At 42.6% G+C, this 19,564-nt stretch overlaps 1 protein-coding gene across 1 annotated transcript in view; it reads left to right on the forward strand.

The window, feature by feature from the left end:
• The window catches only part of CD81 (CD81 molecule), a 79,893-nt gene that overhangs the window by 50,105 nt on the left and 10,224 nt on the right, over positions 1–19,564 (forward strand). Inside the window, exons 3-4 of the mRNA XM_077321527.1 lie at positions 13,016–13,113; positions 14,080–14,154. Coding sequence (XP_077177642.1) covers positions 13,016–13,113; positions 14,080–14,154 — 173 coding nt within the window. The remainder of the gene's footprint in view (positions 1–13,015; positions 13,114–14,079; positions 14,155–19,564) is intronic.

Consider the following 19,564-nt stretch of genomic DNA (forward strand, 5'->3'; position numbering starts at 1 on the left):
TGAATTAGCAATTATGTCATCATAATGTTAGAACAATGTGTTTATTGGTTTTTTTCTGAATTCCTAGTTTTCTTTTAAAAAAACACCTAACCCATTATATCTGCATAACAAAAGAGGCTACAGAGGCAAGAGGTTGACGTTTTCTCAGGTTAATTGGATTCAGCTATGCAGTTTCTCAGGAAGCCTGTGTGGGAGGTATATATGGGGGAGAAAATGTTTCTATGCCTGTTTTCCTTCTGCCATAGTGAAAAAAGGGGTTCTGTCACTGAATCACTCACTGCAATATTCTTAGCCTGGGTATTCCCCATTGGTAAAATGGATACGCATTTTCTGTGTTTTACATGAATGACTCAACATGTGACCTGTGGCTTAACTCAAGACATGAGCCATCTGTTCAGCATGCAGATTATTTCCTGCTCTCTGGTGGCACAGTTGTTGTCTAGATTGTGTTGTGATCTGTAGGGGCCTAGTGCCAAAGTTACGCTTTCATAAATATGATAACACTTGAAAGACAGGCCCTCCCAATATGACTCCATTCTGTAGCTTTACTTAGCAGAACAGCACCTGTTGCTCATTGCAAGATCTTGCAGGGGTACTTTACAGCTTTCTGCTCCATGCCTTCCAGAAGAAATTAGGAGAGCCCAGTGTCTTTTTTGCAGATTCATAAAGGCTCCAAGACAGGGTTTTTAAAGAGAGTCTTTGGAGTCTCTTGATGGCTGCTGTAGCCTGATGCTTTTTAAGGGTAAAGGTAAAGGTATCCCCTGTGCAAGCACCGGGTCATGTCTGACCCTTGGGATGATGCCCTCTAGCATTTTCATGGCAGACTCAATATGGGGTGGTTTGCCAGTGCCTTCCCCAGTCATTACCGTTTACCCCCCAGCAGCAAGCTGGGTACTCATTTTAACGACCTTGGAAGGATGGAAGGCTGAGTCAACCTTGAGCTGGCTGCTGGGATTGAACTCCCAGCCTCATGGACAGACAGCTTCAGACAGCATCTCTGCGGCCTTACCACTCTGTGCCACAAGACGCTTTTTAAGGGTAGAAGTCTCTTATTCATAGGTTTCTGGTGGCTATTTTAAATAGATTAATGTGTTTACATTTTCTGTGACTGATACAGTTTTTTATTTGTTTCTGCATTGGAATCAGGATGCATAGAAGAAAACTGGGCTTGTAAATGTTTCAGAGAAATGAAGTAACACTTTGGGGAGGGCACTGGTAAAAATTTGCCAGCCGTGACAAAATGCTTTTAGCCTGTCCTGCAGAGATGTATCACAGACAGCTAGTCCATATGATCCATGTGAATGTGTTTGCAGAGTCTGCTGCAGCCATTGCTTTCTGCTCGACAGTGCTCTTGCCTGCCTCTGCTACAATCCCTCTTCTGCGCTGAACCATTACTGAAGTCAATAAAGGTCCACCCTTTGGGCAATGATTAAATATAGTTTCTCCTGGGGATCATGGAATTCCAGCTTTGTGTGCTGTCCCCCACTCCCATCCCAGGACAAAGAAGCTTCTATTATATATAGTCTTTTCCTCTCCATTGGGGAAGAAAAACTCTCTTTGGTCCATAATCTAGTCTGACCAGTAGAAAGTATTTCTAAGTATCACAGGTTTAGATCAGGGTTATTTTGTAGGTAATCATTGATCTTGAAACGATAAAGATGAGAACCGTTGTGCACTTCACAATATGTATCCTGACCCATATTACATATAGTACATACTACTTTTGTGCTCTCTGACTGAAGCCCTTGATTACATCCCTGAAAGTCATGGCTCTAGCTATGTTGAGTTGTGCGTAGTGTGTACCGAATTATTTTGGTTTTGAGAAATGTTGGGTGGATGGGCTGCTTATAGCTTGACCTGCTCTTGCACTGCTGCCCACAGAAACTGGCTATCTTTAACCATGCTAGTTCTAGGCTGGGGCTTTCATTTTCAGTATTTTTCCAAAGCTGTTATGGCTGCTTCCAAATAGCCTCACAGCTGTGGATCCCTTGGAGTTTGTTACTGCATCTGGAAGTCATCAGTGACCACAAAGCTCCTTGCAGGAAACATGGAGAGGGAGGGATTTTCCACTTTCTTCTACCAACATCAACCAAGTAAGAAAGGGGGAAGGGAGACTTTTTATCTACTTTCAGCACTAGATGAGCCTCAGAGTGTGTGCCTTGAAAATCGCACCGTGTAAGTGCCGAACTAGGCCAGCCCTTTGGTGAAATTACTTTTCACAACAAGTGTCTGTAAAAAATTACAACTTTGCAAAGTAAATGTTGGATTTGCACCTTGTAAATGCTCAGAGTTAAACTTAAAATCATTTTAATACACTGGCAAAAGACTGCAGAGTACATTTTATTATCTTAAGTTCCAATCTGCTAGGGTAACAGGATGTCAGTTCAACATGTTGATGGTGATAACCAAGTGAAACAAAGACCCTTTCCTGGGAATCTTTGGATCTATACGAAGAGTGCAGGGAATCTTCTGGGAGCTGGCTGTTAATTTTTCCTGTAGGTAGGGTTGGAAGTGTCTCATGAGGTATGTAGAAAATCACTGTGCAGAGGAAGGAAATTTGAGATTTTATGGGAGGGGTAAGGCTAACAGAGGAAGGAGGAAAACAAAATGGTCCTGACTAGAGCCTGGACAGAGATTTAGAATCTTTAAGATTATTCTGTCTACCTCCTAATTAACCTCAAAAGGAAGAAACTAGGGTGAAAGAATATATCTATTATTTCATTTCCTTTTGCTAAAAAATGGTTAGACACTTTTTGTGTAGCTGTGCATTTTTATTTTTCTAACAAATGATTCATAGGGTTCAGAGGAGAGCGGTGGGAATGATCCAGGGCCTGGGGACCAAGAAACTGACCACCGCATTCCAGGCCAGGAACTTGGGGATGACCTTGGATGCTTCACTGATCATAGAGGCACAGGTCAAGAAGGTAGCCCAACAGGCATTTTTCCATCTTCGCCAGGTGAGGCTAGTAGCACCCTATCTGTCCACAGAACACCTAGCCATGGTGATCCATACGACAGTCGCCTCCAGAATTGTTTTCTGTAACTCGCTCTATGCGGGCTTGCCTTGTCCCTAACCCGGAAATTGCAACTGGTGCAAAATGTGCCTACTAGGGTCCTTACAGTTACATCTTGGAAGGCCCATATCCAGCCTGTGCTGAGGCAGCTACATTGGTTGCTAGTTGCGGCCCGGATCCAGTTTAAGGTTGTGGTTTTGACCTTCAAGGACCTTCATGGTCTGGGACCCACATATCTACAGGACCGCTTGTCACTTTACACCCCTCGCAGGGCCTTGCGCTCTATGGGTACCAAAGTCCTGGTCATTCCTGGCCCCAGAGAAGCCCATCTGGCCTCGACCAGGGGCAGGGCCTTTTCAGTCCTGGCCCCTATCTAGTGGAATTTGCTTCCAGAAGAGCTATAGGACCTGTGAGAGCTTCTGACATTCCACAGGGCTTGTAAGATGGAGCTCGTCCACCAAGTCTATGGATGAGGCCAGTTTAGGTCACAGATCTGGTGGCCCATCCCATGAAAGACACTCACAACCAATTCTGTGTCATCACTGGTGGTGATCAGTTATTGCATTACCGATGCTCTCTAGGTGGCCATACCGTCATAGGATGGGGATATTTTTACCGCCATGTTGCTATTATATTGTGTATTTTAATTGGGTTTTAATGGGGGTTTTATTGGGGAGGGTTGTATTGGAACCTATTTTGTAACTCACCATGAGCCGGTTCACTGGGAGTGGCAGGTAATAAGTCCAATAATAATAATAATAATAATAATAATAATAATAATAATAATAATAATAATAATAATATGAAGAAAGGCTGAGGGACTTGGGAATATTCAATCTGGAGAAAGGGAGGCAAAGAGGGGACATGATTGCTGTCTTGAAGTATTTGAATGGTTGTCACTTAGAGGAGTGCAGGGAAAGGTTTCTGTTGATAGCAGAGGATAAAACCCGCTATAATAGATTTAAACTATGTGGAGAACAATATCGGCTAGGTATTGGGGGGAAATTTTCGTAGTCAGAGTAGATTAGCAGTGGAATCAACTGCCTAAGGAGGTCGTCAGCTCCCCCTCACTGACAGTCTTCAAGCAGCAGCTGGACAGATACTTATCCTGGATGCTTTAGGCTGATCCTGCATTGAGCTGGGGGTTGGACTAGATGGCCTCTATAGCCCTTTCAACTCTATAATTCTATGATTCTATAGTAAAGTTACATTTCCCTTTTTTAAAATAGAGTTATTTCTGTTGTTTCCACATGAAAGCATAGCTTGGTTAAAGTTTACTAAGATATTTAAAAAAGGAAGGGATACACTTCCTTGGGTCTGAATTAATCTAATAAGTAAGATTCTTAAGTTTGCACTTAAGAGTAGAGTAAAAAGGTAATTCTTAGTTTGAAGGGACATCTTTGAGACGTCTTTTAAGAGGCAGAAATATTTATTTTCGATATCCTACCTTTCTCCTCAGTGGGGATCCAGATGGGCTGTCATCATATTCCTCTCCTCCATTTTATCTTTAAAACAACTTTATGAGGTAAGCCAGGCTGAAAGTGGATAACTGGCTGCAGGTAACCCAAGCGGCTCCCATATGTATATGTGGATAGATTATCAGAAGGGTAGTAGTAAAGATGTGAGACTTCCCAGAGAACATCTGGAATGACTTCCTGTCAGTTGCATTCTGCAGATACCAGTGACTCTCTTCACCATATTATCATGATGTCCTCTCAGCATTTGAACTTGAGTATGGTCTACTTAAAATATCTTCCATGTAATAACTATAATGTGTAGAAGAATGAACTGTGTGGATCAGTTATTGTGCAGACTATTTTGTGTGAAAACTGCTTGTGCTCCTTGATTATACTGCTTGCAAGAAATGCAGTTAAATGCAGTTAAATGGATAAAAATAATTTATTTAAGCGTTTTAATCCTGCTCTTTCCCCCAGTGGGGAAAAATACAAAAATACCAAAACATAGTTTAAATAAGCCGACAGTTTAAAGCATTGTCCCCAATTCTTTGAATCTGTGGGTACTTTTGAAATAATAACTCAATGGCTGCCACAAAAGGTAGAGTCACACACACTGAGGAAACCCAAATGCAAGTGAGAAGAGGGGTAATTTAACAAAATACTAAGAGAGAGTGAGAAAAAAATCAACACTTGGTGATAACTGCTACATTTATAATTCCATATTGAACTCAAGGCAGCTTACAATACAGATAAAACACACTACATTAAAAATTTAAAAAATTAAAATCATAGTTCAGAATCAGGACTGCTAGTAAATAAATCAAATCAAATCCAAAATTAACTGCCTCCTAAATAGGAAAACTGAGAAGACCAGGCGTTCCATACTGGGTACCCAAAGCTGCTAACCATCCTCTTAAAGGTTGTTGGTCCATAATTATGAGGTGGCCACCAAAAAGTCCCCTTCTCATGTACCTACCAAGTGAGCTTCTTTTGATGGGGCAGTCAGGGGAACTACTTCCTATGATCATCAGGGACATAAGGGGGCAGGTGATAAACTGTTCCCAAGCCATGCAGGGCATTAAAGATCAAAACCTTAAATTAAGCTCTGGGATGGATTGGTAACCAGTGTAATGGCTATGGTGTTGGACTCACAGGCTCTGGATAGCTGGTCTCAACCAGCAGTCCAGTCATAGCATTCTTCTCTAGTTTCAGGTTCTGAACACTCTTCAAGAGTAGCCCCCATCAGAGCATATTGCAATAGCAATTGGATATGAATCAGCCAAATCCAGTCTTAATCGTCACTTCCCAATAAGTTTAAATAGTCAAATCAACCTCACTTAAGTTGCAATTCAGCGGTTTGAGCAAGTTTCTGTTTAAACTTTAAAGGAAAAGAAAGGTGGGAAGGTCCCCTTTTAGTGTTTTCTGGGCTCTGTGAAGATTTGAGTTTCAGATAGAGGTACAAACTTGCAGCAGGGCTGCAGGAGCCTCTCCTCCAAAGAACCCCCATCTGACCTCCTTTAGTTCCTATGGTGAGAATTTACAAATAGAACAGAGAATCTGGGTTCTCTCCCCCCCCCCCCCCATTATAGGGAATAATGGTGATTGGATTGGACTCTTTGGCCCTATATTATTGCAACTTGGAGTTCTTTTGAAGAGAGGCTCCTGCAGCCACACTGCAACTTTGGTGCTTCCCTCCACCCCAGAACCTGGAAAAGACAAAAAGGGAAACATTCCCATAGATTTCAATGACCCCATTGGTTTCAATGGAGCTGAATCAATTCAGATTTGATCGAGTTGATTTGTCTGAATCAAAAAAACCTATGGGTGATTCAGATGAATCAGATTTGTTCAGAACAGCTTCAAACTAAATCTAAAACGGTCCAGTTTTTTTCTCTTGTACATCTGTGTTAGATATATTGATGATGACATCTTTTGCAACTGGCCCTAACTATAACCCTATGGGAGCAAAGCAGTTTAGAAATAAAATAATGATAAGCATCCAGTCTGGTGAACAAATAAAGATGGCTGATGTGATGCTATCAGGCCTGTAACTTTGGGAGGGCATAATCTCTTTAGTATCACACCATTCCACCTCTCATAAAGTGTGAGTTTCAATATCAGACTACTCTGTTTTGTGTGCTTTTATGCCCAGGTATACTTTTATTGCAGTTTTTATTGGCATGTTTTTATTATAGTCTTAGATTACATTATTGTTATTATTTGTTTAAATTGCCTCCTTGGTTTTGTTTTATTTCTGCGAGCTTCTGTGATGGACTGCACTTTTAAAAGCCTAGAGGTGCTATGTAAACAGATAAAGGACTGTGAAGGATTAATTGTTCAGAGCCAGTGAGCCTTGAGTGACAGGCTGTTCCGATTGGTCAGCATCAGCTGAGCAGAGGCAAACATCTGAACTGGATACTCAGGAGAATTCAGTCTGATTTCAGCCCTAGCTGAGAAGAACTGAGTACTGACAGATTCAGAATTCAGCCCAACTGAGAGCAGTTTGACACAGACATGAGAACTAAAGTTGGCAAGCACAAGTGGGTAGTTAGATTGAGATCCCATTCTGGCTAAAGAAAGGGGATAGATCTTCTATGAAGTGAAGGAATTCTCCTACATAGTCTAACAGGGAATTAGCTGTAATTTTTCCAATTAATTAAGTAAATTTCATTAAGGGAAAGTGTGTAAGCAGTTTTTGATATGATCATCTGGAAAAGAAATAAGAATCAGTGAGTATATGGCTTTATAGCTGACTTTTGTCCTGAATCATTAAACTTATTAGTAATTAACTGAACTAATTATGATTTGTGCTGTAACCTTTTCCTTTTTAAGCTCTTTTTTGCCTTCTGAGTTAATTTATCTTCCCCAATAATATATGCAACAAGGCAAAAATGTTAAAAGTACAACTTATATTTGGAGTTGGGGTATACTCCACATCTACTTGACACTGGGGATTTGCTACAAGAATAATTTGGGTAATGGAAATAGGGACATGAAAGAACAAACAAGTCCGAATCAGCCTGTGATCTCTTTTTAATAAATCATTGCAAGCCATCATGCTGTAATTTGCTTGCATAAAAGCACGTTCACCTATCTGTGTGGGCACAATTCCTTTTGCTCAGCAAGAATACTTTCTGTCAAGATACTTATCTTTCCTAAAATCTAGGTGCTGGGCAGGGGAGGGAAAGAAACAAAGTAATTCTAAGCTAAAGTTAAGCTGTTCTCTCAGTTCCAAGATACATATGATAACCATTCACACATTATACAATAACTGCACACATCAAACTGCTGTTATGAGATGAAAGCCTGTGATATGTAGTCATTAGAATCAGGGAGCACCAGCTTCAGATCCCCTCTGAAGATTCAATTGCATACAATAATGAGAGTTTAAGACCTTCTAGTGTTTTGCCTTGTATCTGGGCTTTTTAAGTTGTCACTGGAGGCTAAGTCTGATTGGGATCACAGTACAAGGAAAGTGGGTTTGTGTGTTAAATACTATCGCATTGCTTCTGACTTGTGGGACCCTATGAATAAATGTCATGCAAAATGTCCTATCATTAACAGCTTTGCTCAGGTCTTGCAAATTGAGAGCAAGGTTGATTGAGTCAATCCATATCATGCTGGGTTCTGCTCTTTTCCTGCTGCCCTCAGTTTTTCCTAGTGTCTTTTATTTAGTTATTTTGTTTTGTTTTATTTATTTAGATTTCTATTCCGCCTATTTCTTTGCAGCTCTGGGCGGTTTACATTGAACGTTAAATAACTTACATGGAACGTTATACAGATTGTAACATCAAAGCAACTTTCAGTAAAACATCAAAAGTTTACAATATCACATAATATAAATAACAATCAACAGTAACATTGGGAGGTTAATTATTTCAGCCATGGGGGGCATCTGGGGGGACCAGCAGGTGTTCTGAGTCAGTCGGTCAGCCTCAAGTGAATGCCTGGTGGAAGAGCTCCCTCTTGCAGGCCCTGCAGAACTGTGCAAGTTTAGGCAGGGCTCTGATCTCCCCAGAAAGCTCTTTCCATCAGGTGGGGGTCAGGACCGAGAAGGCTCTGGCTCTTGTTAAGGTCCAACGCGCTTCTCTGGGGGCAGGGATTCGCAGCCAGTTGGAGGTGGCGGAGCGTAAGACTCTTTTGGGGGTATAGACAGGGAGGTGGTCTTTCAAATACACTGGACCCAAACCGCATATGGCTTTAAAGGTTATTACCAGGAGCTTAATCCGGAATTCAACTGGGAGCCAGCCAAGTTGTTGGAGTACCGGCCGGATGTGGGATCTCCATGATGTTTTAGTGAGAAACCTGGCCGCAGCATTCTGAGTGGACTTGCTGGCAAGTGGCCAGCCTACTCCAGGGGAGAATGGGATTCCCCCATTGTGGGTCCCCTTCTGATGCCCATGAGATGTGTGGAGAAAAGGAAGGCAGGGCCAGAACTACGTAGATGGCAGCTCTGCAAGGTAGATGGTGGCTCTGCAAGGGAAGGGAACAAGTGGGTGGCTCAGTTGGGGGGCACACAAAAAGAATGGGATCCTCTCCATTAACCTTGCAGCCTCAGAGGAGGACAGTATATAAATATATAATAAATAAATGTCATAAATGTAATGAATAAAAGAAATAAAAAAGAAAGGCCCTAAATAAAATGCTATTGCATTTACATTATTAAATTAAGTAATTTTAGCCTTATAGGGCTTACGTTTAATTTTTGCTCTTTCAGGAAATTGTACTCTTGATCTCCATCATAACATAATAATTTCTGGTAGGGTTCTACTTGTTACAGAAAAGTGGGTTTTCAGTAAGTGATAGCAAAAAAGTTTAGAGGGAGGTTAGAGGTAGAGAGCCATCTCTAATACAAAGCTAAGGAATATAGAATGACCATGGTAAGAGGGTTTGGGAGCAAAGCAAAACAGCTGTTGTAGGCTTTTAAAACACAGTGCATCAAAATAAAGAACACTGAATGGTACTCTGGCTGCTGCTTATAAATCTAGACATGTTCTGTTTTAAAGAAAGGGAATTGCTAATTTTCCTTAGTGAAATGTAGTCAAATACAGAGGACTATTGTATGCTTCCCCTTCTCACCCCCAATTTAAAATAAACTATGTAGAGAAGTCCCACTGTCTTTGCTTCCAGTTGTCTCTTTGGCTCTGCCTGTCAGGCAGAGACAAAGAGTAACTTCATAAAGCTGTCTGTGTCCTAAAAAGAATCTGCCCCCCCCAGACCACTTAATCATTTTATTGCTTTCTGACTGCAGTTCTGTTATCACAGATCTTTCCCATTCTCCAGAGCACTAGCACAATGTCCCTCTCACTTCTGTTGATGAATGCCTTCCGCCATCCTGAGTGTTGGACAATAAAATCAACATAGAACATGGGATCATTTGTATTGGAACCCCCCCCCCCCAACAAACAAACAAACACACACACACACACACACACACAAACACCCTGCTGCCTGGTTTGTCTTCCTATCTTCGAAGGACTAGGCTAGAAATCTGTGAGGAAGGGCATTCTGATGACTTCTCATCATGTAAACTAGGATCGCAGCCTCTGGCTCAGGAAATCCTTGAGGTGTGAGGATGGAGATTGGGACAAAGAATTACTTCAGTTAGGGATTGGTGAGTATACTGGAAGGGAAACCTCCCTCTATCCGCTAATGGCAACAGCAGCCATCTGAGCAGAGAGTTGACTAGCCTCTAGATTGGATCCTAATACACACACAGGATTCCACCCTCACCACCTGCCCTTTCCCAAGAATCAGACTAAATGGTGTAAAGTCTGCTCATTTCCAGAGACAATCCTAACTGTCATGTACTCTCTCTCAGAGGTATAAATCACTCTGCCACGCTACCAGGCAGAGCAGCCCTTCAAACCAGCTGCTCTTTTGCTGATGCAGACCCAAAACTATCCTTGCATGCTCTCTCAGGCAGACCTGAACTAATTCCCTCCAACATTCCATCCCTGCTCTGGATGGTGATTGGTTGCCAGGGCAGTACTCTCATTGGTTCAGCTGAGTGGCTGCTTTTCCCTTCAGGGGCAAGACCTTCTCACATGCCCTCTGCCTTCATTTCAACTATTCTGCCAGAGAGCCCTCTGCCATCAATCAAGGTCTCACAGAACCTTGCAGGGAGTTCTAGGTCATGTTTTGCAGTACACATGACTTTTTTGGTGCTCAATTCACTTGAAGCCTTGGCCAAGATTACTGGGCCTCTCTGTTTCCCCTTTTGTACTCAGAGTGTGACCTAGAATACTCTCAATACAACAATTACATGTTTCATCCATAGTGAGAGACAAGGCATAAAGGCAAGGTTGTCTAACATCACTCATCATCCTGAATGGTTCTTGACTAAAAAGATGAATATCAGAATAACCGTAGGTTTCTTCAGAGCAGAGGTTAAACATGTCTGATGTTGAATGTGATAGACAGGAGGCTGGCTGGCCCCTAGATGTCAAACAACATGCAAATGCCTGAACCAATTGAAGGCTACACCAACATCCAGTCAACTTTCAAAAAGTTGATGGAATGCTGGGGGAAGTATGGGCAATTGACAATGGAGGTCCGACTCTTGAAAAAGAGCAGACATGCTAGTTTGGTGTCTGATTCTTGCTGAGAGAAGATGAATTATGAAGAGTCCATCTTAAGAATGGAGCAAATATAGCTCAGAACCCAGGGTTATAAATGCACTCACTCTGGTTCAAGCCATTCCTTCGGACACAGAAACACTGGTTGGAAACAATAAAGGCTGCAGATGTCTGACAGAAATAGGAAATTGTCATTCAGTGAAAATGACTAAAAGTCCCTGAGCTATTGGCTTAAATGGTATATAAAGTTTTTTGACACTATAACCTTTGAAATATTTACCTTGTCAAGATGGTAATATTACTTTGTTTTGTAACCTGTTCTCTGTGCTTGTGTAGATTCAAATGAGTAGCCGTGTTGGTCTGAAGTAGCACAATAAAATCATAGTGCTGTAGCACCTTTAAGACCAACAAAGATTTATTCAAGGTGTGAGCTTTCGAGTGCAAGCACTCTTCGTCAGACTAAGAACTGACCATCATAACAGTAGGAATATGTAAGCAAAAGTTTAGTGCCCAGTTTAGTGCCATTAGAAGTAGTGGCAGCAGTCCCTAAGCTTAAATGACTTTAAAGGGAGGCTTGACAAAAATCATAGAGCATTGGCCTGCCAGTGACTACTGGCTATGATAGCTAAATGGACCTTTCAGGTCCATTTCTGAAAATCAGGTGTTGGAGATATACAAGGGGAAATTGATGCTTTTACATCATGCTGTTAGAATGATGATGCGTTAGATGGGCATTTGATCTGATTCAGCAGAATATATTATCAAACTAGAGTCAAAGCCCATTGCACCCAGGAATACAATGGGCAGTAGTACATAAACCTGCACTATGACCTTCCTAGGCTGTGGCCCTCCCCCACACACACTCCCTGCTCAATCTTGAGATCCAGTGTGGTAAAGTGGTTAAAGAGACTAATCTCAAGCACTAGGTTTGATTCCAGACTCCTCCACCATATGCAGGCAGCTAGGGGGCAACTTTCAGGTGGGGGGGGGGCCTGAAAACCTTTAAGAAGATGAAAGAAAGACAGGATAAAATAGAAAGAGACAGAGAAAAAGAGAAAGAAACAGAAAGAAAGATGGGGAGGGAATGGAGAAGGTAAGGAAGTCCTCCTGGAGAAAACAACAGCTTTGGAGGGGGAATTGGCCCCCTTACCCCCAACCTATACAACAGTGTCTAAACAGGTCAGCACTGTCCCCACATTTTCCAAAGCCCAGGCCAGTCAGGCTGTGGAGGGGCAGGCTGCTATCTTCCCACCTCACCCATCATCCGAAGGCCCGGCCAGGAAGGCCGTGGGGTGGGGGTGGGGGGGCTTTCACCTTTCTCCCTCCCATCACATTTCCCAAAGACTAGACAGGGAAGGCCCAAGGGGGCTGCCTCTTTCCCAACCCATTCTCCATATCACCCAAAGGCTAGGATGGATGGGGAAGGCCATGGCGAGAGTGCCTCTTTCCCACCCCCATCTCCCAAAGGTCAGGCCATTCAGGGAAAGCTGTGGGGGGGCTGCCCCCCTCCTGCCCCCTCCCTCACATCTCCCAAAGGCTAAACTGTGTGGGAAGGTCACAGGGGGTTAGGGTTTTAATAATTGAGAAACCCCCAGAAATATTCTTCAGGCTTCAAGAAACCCCAGAAGTGGGATCTCCACTTCTGGGGGAATATTTAGGGGGGGGGGGAATCCAGTAGGGAGTGACTTATCTGTATGCAATTTGAACTGATTGGCCCTCATTGGCAGAGTGCAATTTGAACTGATTGGCCCTCATTGGCAAAGTGCCAATTGGTGGCACACCCCCAGGAAGGCCCAATCAGGTAGTGGGTGAGTAGTCAGTTCGGATTTTATAAGGTTTATTGATACTGATGATTGATGCTGTAAACTGGGTTTCATTGGGAGCCCAGGCTGCTTGATCACATGACACAATGTTTCTAACCAGACTTTTAAAAATATATGTGCTCCACTTTTGTGTTCCTCTGCAGGAGTGTACATCCTGATTGCTGTTGGAGCTGTCATGATGTTCGTGGGTTTTCTGGGATGCTATGGTGCCATCCAGGAGTCACAGTGCCTTCTTGGAACAGTAAGAAGACCTTTGAATGTTCCCCAAGCATTAATAATCCCTCTAATGATACTTGAGATCAGAAGTAATGGTGATTTCTTCTCTTGTGATTTGCTCCATCCTATACAGTCTCTTGTCTCCTCTTTTCATCCTGTACTCATGTGTTTTGCCGTGTCACAGCTCTCGGACAGGTCCTCCTGCTCTACTTGAGGGTTCAGAGCAATAAGATTTTATTGTGCCTTAAAAGTCCAAAACGACATCCTTCCTCTCAGTAGTTATCATGTTCTGTGAAACTACCCCATCCTCCCCTTTCCATATGAACCAGATATTGAGGTGAATGAAGACGTGTGGGAATATCACAGTAAGATCATAATAATATTGATGTATGCATTCATTGCCCTGATTTGGATAGCCCAGGTTAGCTGGATCTCAGAAAGCTAAACAGGAGCAGCTCTGGTCAGTATCTAGATGGGAGTCCAACAAAGATTATCAGGTCGCTACAAAGATGCAAGCAATGGAAAATCATCTCTGAACGTCTCTTGCCATGAAAACCCTACAGCTTTGCCATTAATCAACTGCGAGGTGATGGCTAAAAAAAAAAAAAAAAAAAGCATCCATTGGTCCTATAGTCTTAGTTTTTCATTACTCCGTTGCCACTATTTTATGTGTGAGTTGCTAATTTCTGTCCCACCCCAGCCTCTATGTATATTTTAAATTGTAAGTCCCTTTTATGTTCTCTATATTTCCAAAAAATTCTACCGACACTAACATTTCATTGTAATTAACTCTTGAACATTTAAGTATGAGGCAGTTTTAGAGCATCTTCAGAGAAGGAGAATAGGTGATCCACAGTGATTTGTGTGCTTTTCATTCACACTGCTGTTACGAAACCCCTGTTGACATATTTGAATGCCATGTTGTTAGCAAATGTTTTCGAGACACATTTGCCAGCACTATGATTTCATCTGATCTATACTTTTTCTACAGTTCTTCACATGCCTTGTTATCCTATTTGCTTGTGAAGTGGCTGCTGGAATCTGGGGATTTGTTCACAAAGATCAGGTAAGGAACTGGCTACTCGTTTAGTTACAAAAATAGAGTGTCCTCTGGCACCTTAAAGACTTACTTTGGTGACCTGCTCTAGAAGACCGAGCAAACTAGAAACATTAAACAAAATTCCAGTGGCATTCTAAAGACTGTCAAAGTGTATTGCAGCATCAGCATTTGTGTTTGTATCCAAAACTGATACTTGCTATAGATGGTTGCTGTATAAAGACAGATGTTTCTCAGGTATCTGCTAAGGATTAATGCATGCTGTAGAAGTTCTGATGTATAGAAGTTTATGATTGATTGGTTTAAAAAAAAAATTAGTGTTCAAGGAACCACTGGAGTTCTCTTTAATTTTGCAGCAGCAGGAAAACATGGCAACTACTCTGGAGCCTGCTAAATTTACAAAGTGGTTTAGAATCCTTATATTTTCTCATGAAAGCTCTGCAAAAATAGAAAAATCTGTAGTTGAGGCCTAGAGTAAGATCAGAATTCTAGCTGGCCTAACCCCAACTGATTAATTTCTACCTGAGAAAAAAAATTATATAGTCTGCTTCCTTTATAAAGATGTATCATCCAGCACAGTTCAGGGTTTTTTTTGGGGGGGGGGGGATTTTAGGGAAACTGTTTTTAAAGCAATTTAAATGTAATGCCTTATATTTACAATTTTTGTAAAATTTTTAAAGGTTTGTATTTTGGTATGTTGTGTCCTGCCCTAAGCTTTTGGGGGAGCGTGGGATGGAAATACGATATTAAATTAAACATTAAAATTAAATTAAACTGTTTAAGAGACATGGAACAACGGCTGTTGCATTGCTTGACTCTGGTTTTTTGGTCTCATCTCAAGCAAACCAGGCACAACATGTTCTGTCCTTACCTCCCATCATTGCTCCAGAGGTGGAGCAGTGGCACGTCTATCTTTGTGATGTCTGATGTGTCCTGGTGGAGAGTAATGTTCCAAAGACTTTCCAATGTGCTTTATGTCTGAGTAGAATTTTTTTTTTTTTTCTGTTCCCTGAAATTCAACACTCTCTTACTCTCTCACTGGCTGTACCAATCCCCTCACTGGCTGCACATTAAAATAAGACCAAAAAACATCTTACTCTGTCTGGGGCTCCTAGCCCCTGATCAACAGATGTTGTTCTCTGAATTTCAGGGTATTTACTGATTTATTAGAGCCTCTTGTGGCGCAGAGTGGTAAGGCAGCGATATGCTGTCTGAAGCTGTCTGCCCATAAGGTTGGGAGTTCGATCCCAGCAGCCGGCTCAAGGTTGACTCAGCCTTCCATCCTTCCGAGGTCGGTAAAATGAGTACCCAGCTTGCTGGGGGGTAAACGGTAATGACTGGGGAAGGCACTGGCAAACCACCCCGTATTGAGTCTGCCATGAAAACGCTGGAGGGCGTCACCCCAAGGGTCAGACATGACTCGGTGCTTGCACAGGGGATACCTTTACCTTTACCTTTACTGATTTATTAAAATACATTATTAAAATTTATATCCTTTCCTGGTGGCTCAAGGGTAATAAATTAGCACTTATTAGGGTAATAAATTAGGGTAATAAATTAACATCTTCTCCCAAACAGTACTGCAGCATCCTATTTGCTCACTCCAGCTTGTTATTACAAGGAGACTGCTTTCTAGTATTGCCCTGCAACAGGTGTATGAGGCCTAGCTCATACATAGAATTGGACTGCACCAATGTAAAGTTCCAGTTCTTAATGCACCTTGGCATAAAAAGTTCCATACAAATGGAAAACTAGCTGAAGGGGGGCACTTCTACCCCTACCTCGCCCCTTACTTATTGTGCTGACTGGCTGTTCACAGGGATCTTTTAGCATAAGGGGATGTTCACCACCACCACTACACGCATACATAGAAGTGATGTGGTGCATTCTGCTACCTCGGTATTTTACTATACTAACTCATTCTGTTGCATGAGAGAAAGATACATAAGTGAGCTGCTGAAACATAGGAAGTGGGAGATTATAGTGGCTGGTATGGCTACGTACTATACCAAGAACTATTGGTTTCTATAGAACTATCTTTATACATGGGACTTTGTGAATTATTGTATGAGATATAAAAAGATAATTCCCAACCAGGAGTAACTGACAATCTAAGGGCCAAGCTACCTGGTACATCTGTCTATGAGTCACATGATATGTTTGGCCATAACATGCTTCCTCTGCAGCTGCAGGCAACATACCTGAGCTGCAACATGATAGCACTTTACAAAAACAAGACAAAGGATGTGTAGAAAGCAAGAAATGCAACTGTAATCCCATCGTGAAGATCCCACATCTGGCCCATCCTTCATCAATTGCAATGGTTGCCAGTTGAATTCTGGATCAGGTTAAAGGTTCTGGTTATTACATTCAAGGCCATGTGCGGTCAGGGCCCAGTGTACCTGAGGGACCGCCTCCCTGCCTATGCCCCCAAAAGAGCTTTACGCTCTGTTGCCACCAACCGGCTAATGGTCCCTGGCCCAAAAGAAGTTCGCCTGGCCTTGACCAGAGCCAGAGCCTTCTCTGTCCCGGCCCCCACCTGGTGGAACAATCTCCCAGAGGAGATCAGGGCCCTGATGGAACTAAAACAGTTCCGCAGGGCCTGAAAAAGGGAGCTCTTCTACCAGGCATTTGACTGAGGCCAGGCTCAACCAAGCAACATCTACAGGGCCCCTGCCCCCCCCCATCCCTCCCCTCCAGAAACCCACTAAGATCCCTGTTTGAGTTACTATTGTCTAGATTATACTGTTATACGGTTATGTTATACTGTCACCGGTTATATCAATTAATTATATGAATGTTATAAGTTGTTATATGTATGGTTTCATGTATAGTTTCAGTTATATGTAAAATGCCCTGAGCCTTTGGGTAGGGCGGTATATAAATATGAAAAATAAGTAAGTAAGTAATGACAAATGAATATGAGAAAGCATAGTGAAATGTTTTTAGGCTTTATTTTAATTATAGATAGATGTATAGGCTGTTGATGGGGATTAGATACAGATATCATATTATGTCCATGCAGAAAGATCTGCACTGGCTGCCAGTTCCTCTCCATACACAATTCATAGAAGTGGTTCTTACCTAAGGCCTTAAATGGCTTGGGGCCAATGTACTTAAAGGACTGCTTTGTCCTGTATTGTCCAGCCTACCAGTTATAAACCTTTGTGTCTTTTTACCCAGGATTTCAACTGGGGGATTGATCTTTAAAGTTGTTTTTACACTGTGTTCCTACTTTGAGATTTAACAAGGATCATTTTATGTTGCTAAGTATTGTATGCAGTTTTTATATTCTGGCGGGTTTTGAATTGTTTTGTTTTTAATGATTTTTATCACATGGAACACCTCGAGCAGGTCTTTGGAATGGTTTTATACATGCTTTCTAAGTAAATAATTGGTTAAAGATGGGGACCATCTCTAGATCAGGGATTATCAATCCTATTGTTGGCTACAAAATGTTCTAGCCTGAACAATGTGAGCTGCTACATTTAAAGTGTTTCAAATGTAGATAGGAAATTGTTTTTCTAACATGTACAGGTTTTAAATATAGTGGTAGTCGATTTGAAGGACTCTTTTTCATCAAAGTGCAAATTACAGGCACAGGATGTTACTTCATAAATGGAAACCCTCTCTGAAGCTGGTTTGGTGGAGGAAAGTAGAGTGCTGTGGCCTAGCAACCAATGCAAGTGGATAGTTCCCTTCTGAGGTTGCTTACATACTATAGTTTTTCCAAAGACTTGAATGCTGCATGATAGTATTGTTGCCTGAAGGTACATTAGTTCATTTTTATCCACCACCTGTGGTAAGGATGTGGGAAATATTGGGGTAGAAAAACCTGCACTGTGATGCTATATCTGTTGCCTTATTATAAAACTAGGGGTAAAGCTTGTTGTATCCAGGAATACAACAGGTGCTAGAGCAAGTGGGAAGAGGAAGGGGAGGATTGTCCCTGTGAGAGAGGTGGGGCTGAGTGAGCTCTGAGAGAACTGGGAATGGTCCACAGTCACCCAACAGGCCTCAGGTGTCTCAACATGGTTTACAATCGCCTTCCCTTCCTCTCCCTATAACAGACCCCCTGTGAGGGAGATGAGACTGAGAGAGCTCTCTAGTTTAGAGGCCATTGTTCTTTAACTGTTACCCCACTATGGGTCTCAGAGACCAATGCTAGAGTTGCTCCTCTCCCTCCCCCAGCTGTTTCGTCCTACCGAAATAGGTCCAACATTAAAATCTTTGGCAAGGAATCTTCAAGTCACCCCCCAACTGGAGGGATTTCTCTTCAGAATTCCCACAGCACATGGAGGCTTGACCTTAGAGTAGCGTTCCCCAACCTGTGGGCCGCGGACCACATGTGGTCCTTCGACTAATTGGAGGTGGGCCCCGAAGGATGCCTTCTCCCCCCCCCCGGCCCTTTACTTCATCCCCCCTGGCCCTTTACAACACACTTTATTGTTGTGGCGTGTCTGCATCTTATTTTGAAGGGATGTTTAAACATTACCATAGCGATCAGAGAGCGTTAGGGCAGTGGTTGAGAGTAGAGGAGTAAACTACCCCCTCCACCGGGCCTCAGTAAAAGGTGTTGAGTGGTCCCCGGTGAGTGGTCCCTGGCGTTGAGTGGTCCCCAGTGATAAAAAGGTTGGGGACCACTGCCTTAGAGGATCCTCCCTCTGATTGGCTGACTCTCCTTTCCCCACATTCTCATTGGCTGTGGCCACTGTCTGTTGCAGGGAGCGACGGACCATTTTTATTCTGTAGAGCCCTCTTCTTTGGGTGGCTCCTTGCTGGGCAGACCTTTTGTGTAGGAGACATGAAAAAATTAGACCCCAGCAAATTCAAGATGGTGTGAAGGGCCAGAAGTTCAGAGGATAGGGATTATGAAAAGTCCATATTTTAACTGGAAAAGTGCATGGAATATTTGTTAGAATAGCTTTGGATCCCTAATGGCCCCTCAGACCTGGTTTGTGCTTGCAGAACTGAGGCAAGAGAGTCCTGAGAGAGGAGAATAGATTAGACCAGCCCAAGCCAAAGGGCCCCCACACAATCCTGGCAGCTCACTCACCTGCAGGACTGGCGTCTGAGCAGCCAGGGACAAAGCAGCAGAACCGTGAAGAGATGGTTAGGGATGGAGCTGTAATTTGACTGGGCAGTACAGGCTCCTAGGGTGACCTGATTGGCCAGTAAATGGTCACGCCGAATTCCTTCCTAGACCCCCTAACACTTTTATTTATATACTCATGGTTACAGATAGTTTACCTAGTGGACTTAATGGCAATAAATTGTGAGAAAGGATTAGGTAATACAAGGGGTTATTGCAGCCATGCATGGCTAGAATATAAGACACTTGAGTTTATTTTAATTATGAGAGTAGTAATTTATTTTAGACAGACTAACATTGTGCTGGTGGAGCCTCCTTGGGAGACTG

Source organism: Paroedura picta, chromosome 2 (assembly GCF_049243985.1).
Source record: "Paroedura picta isolate Pp20150507F chromosome 2, Ppicta_v3.0, whole genome shotgun sequence".
In the NCBI taxonomy this organism is placed as follows: Eukaryota; Metazoa; Chordata; class Lepidosauria; order Squamata; family Gekkonidae; genus Paroedura; species Paroedura picta.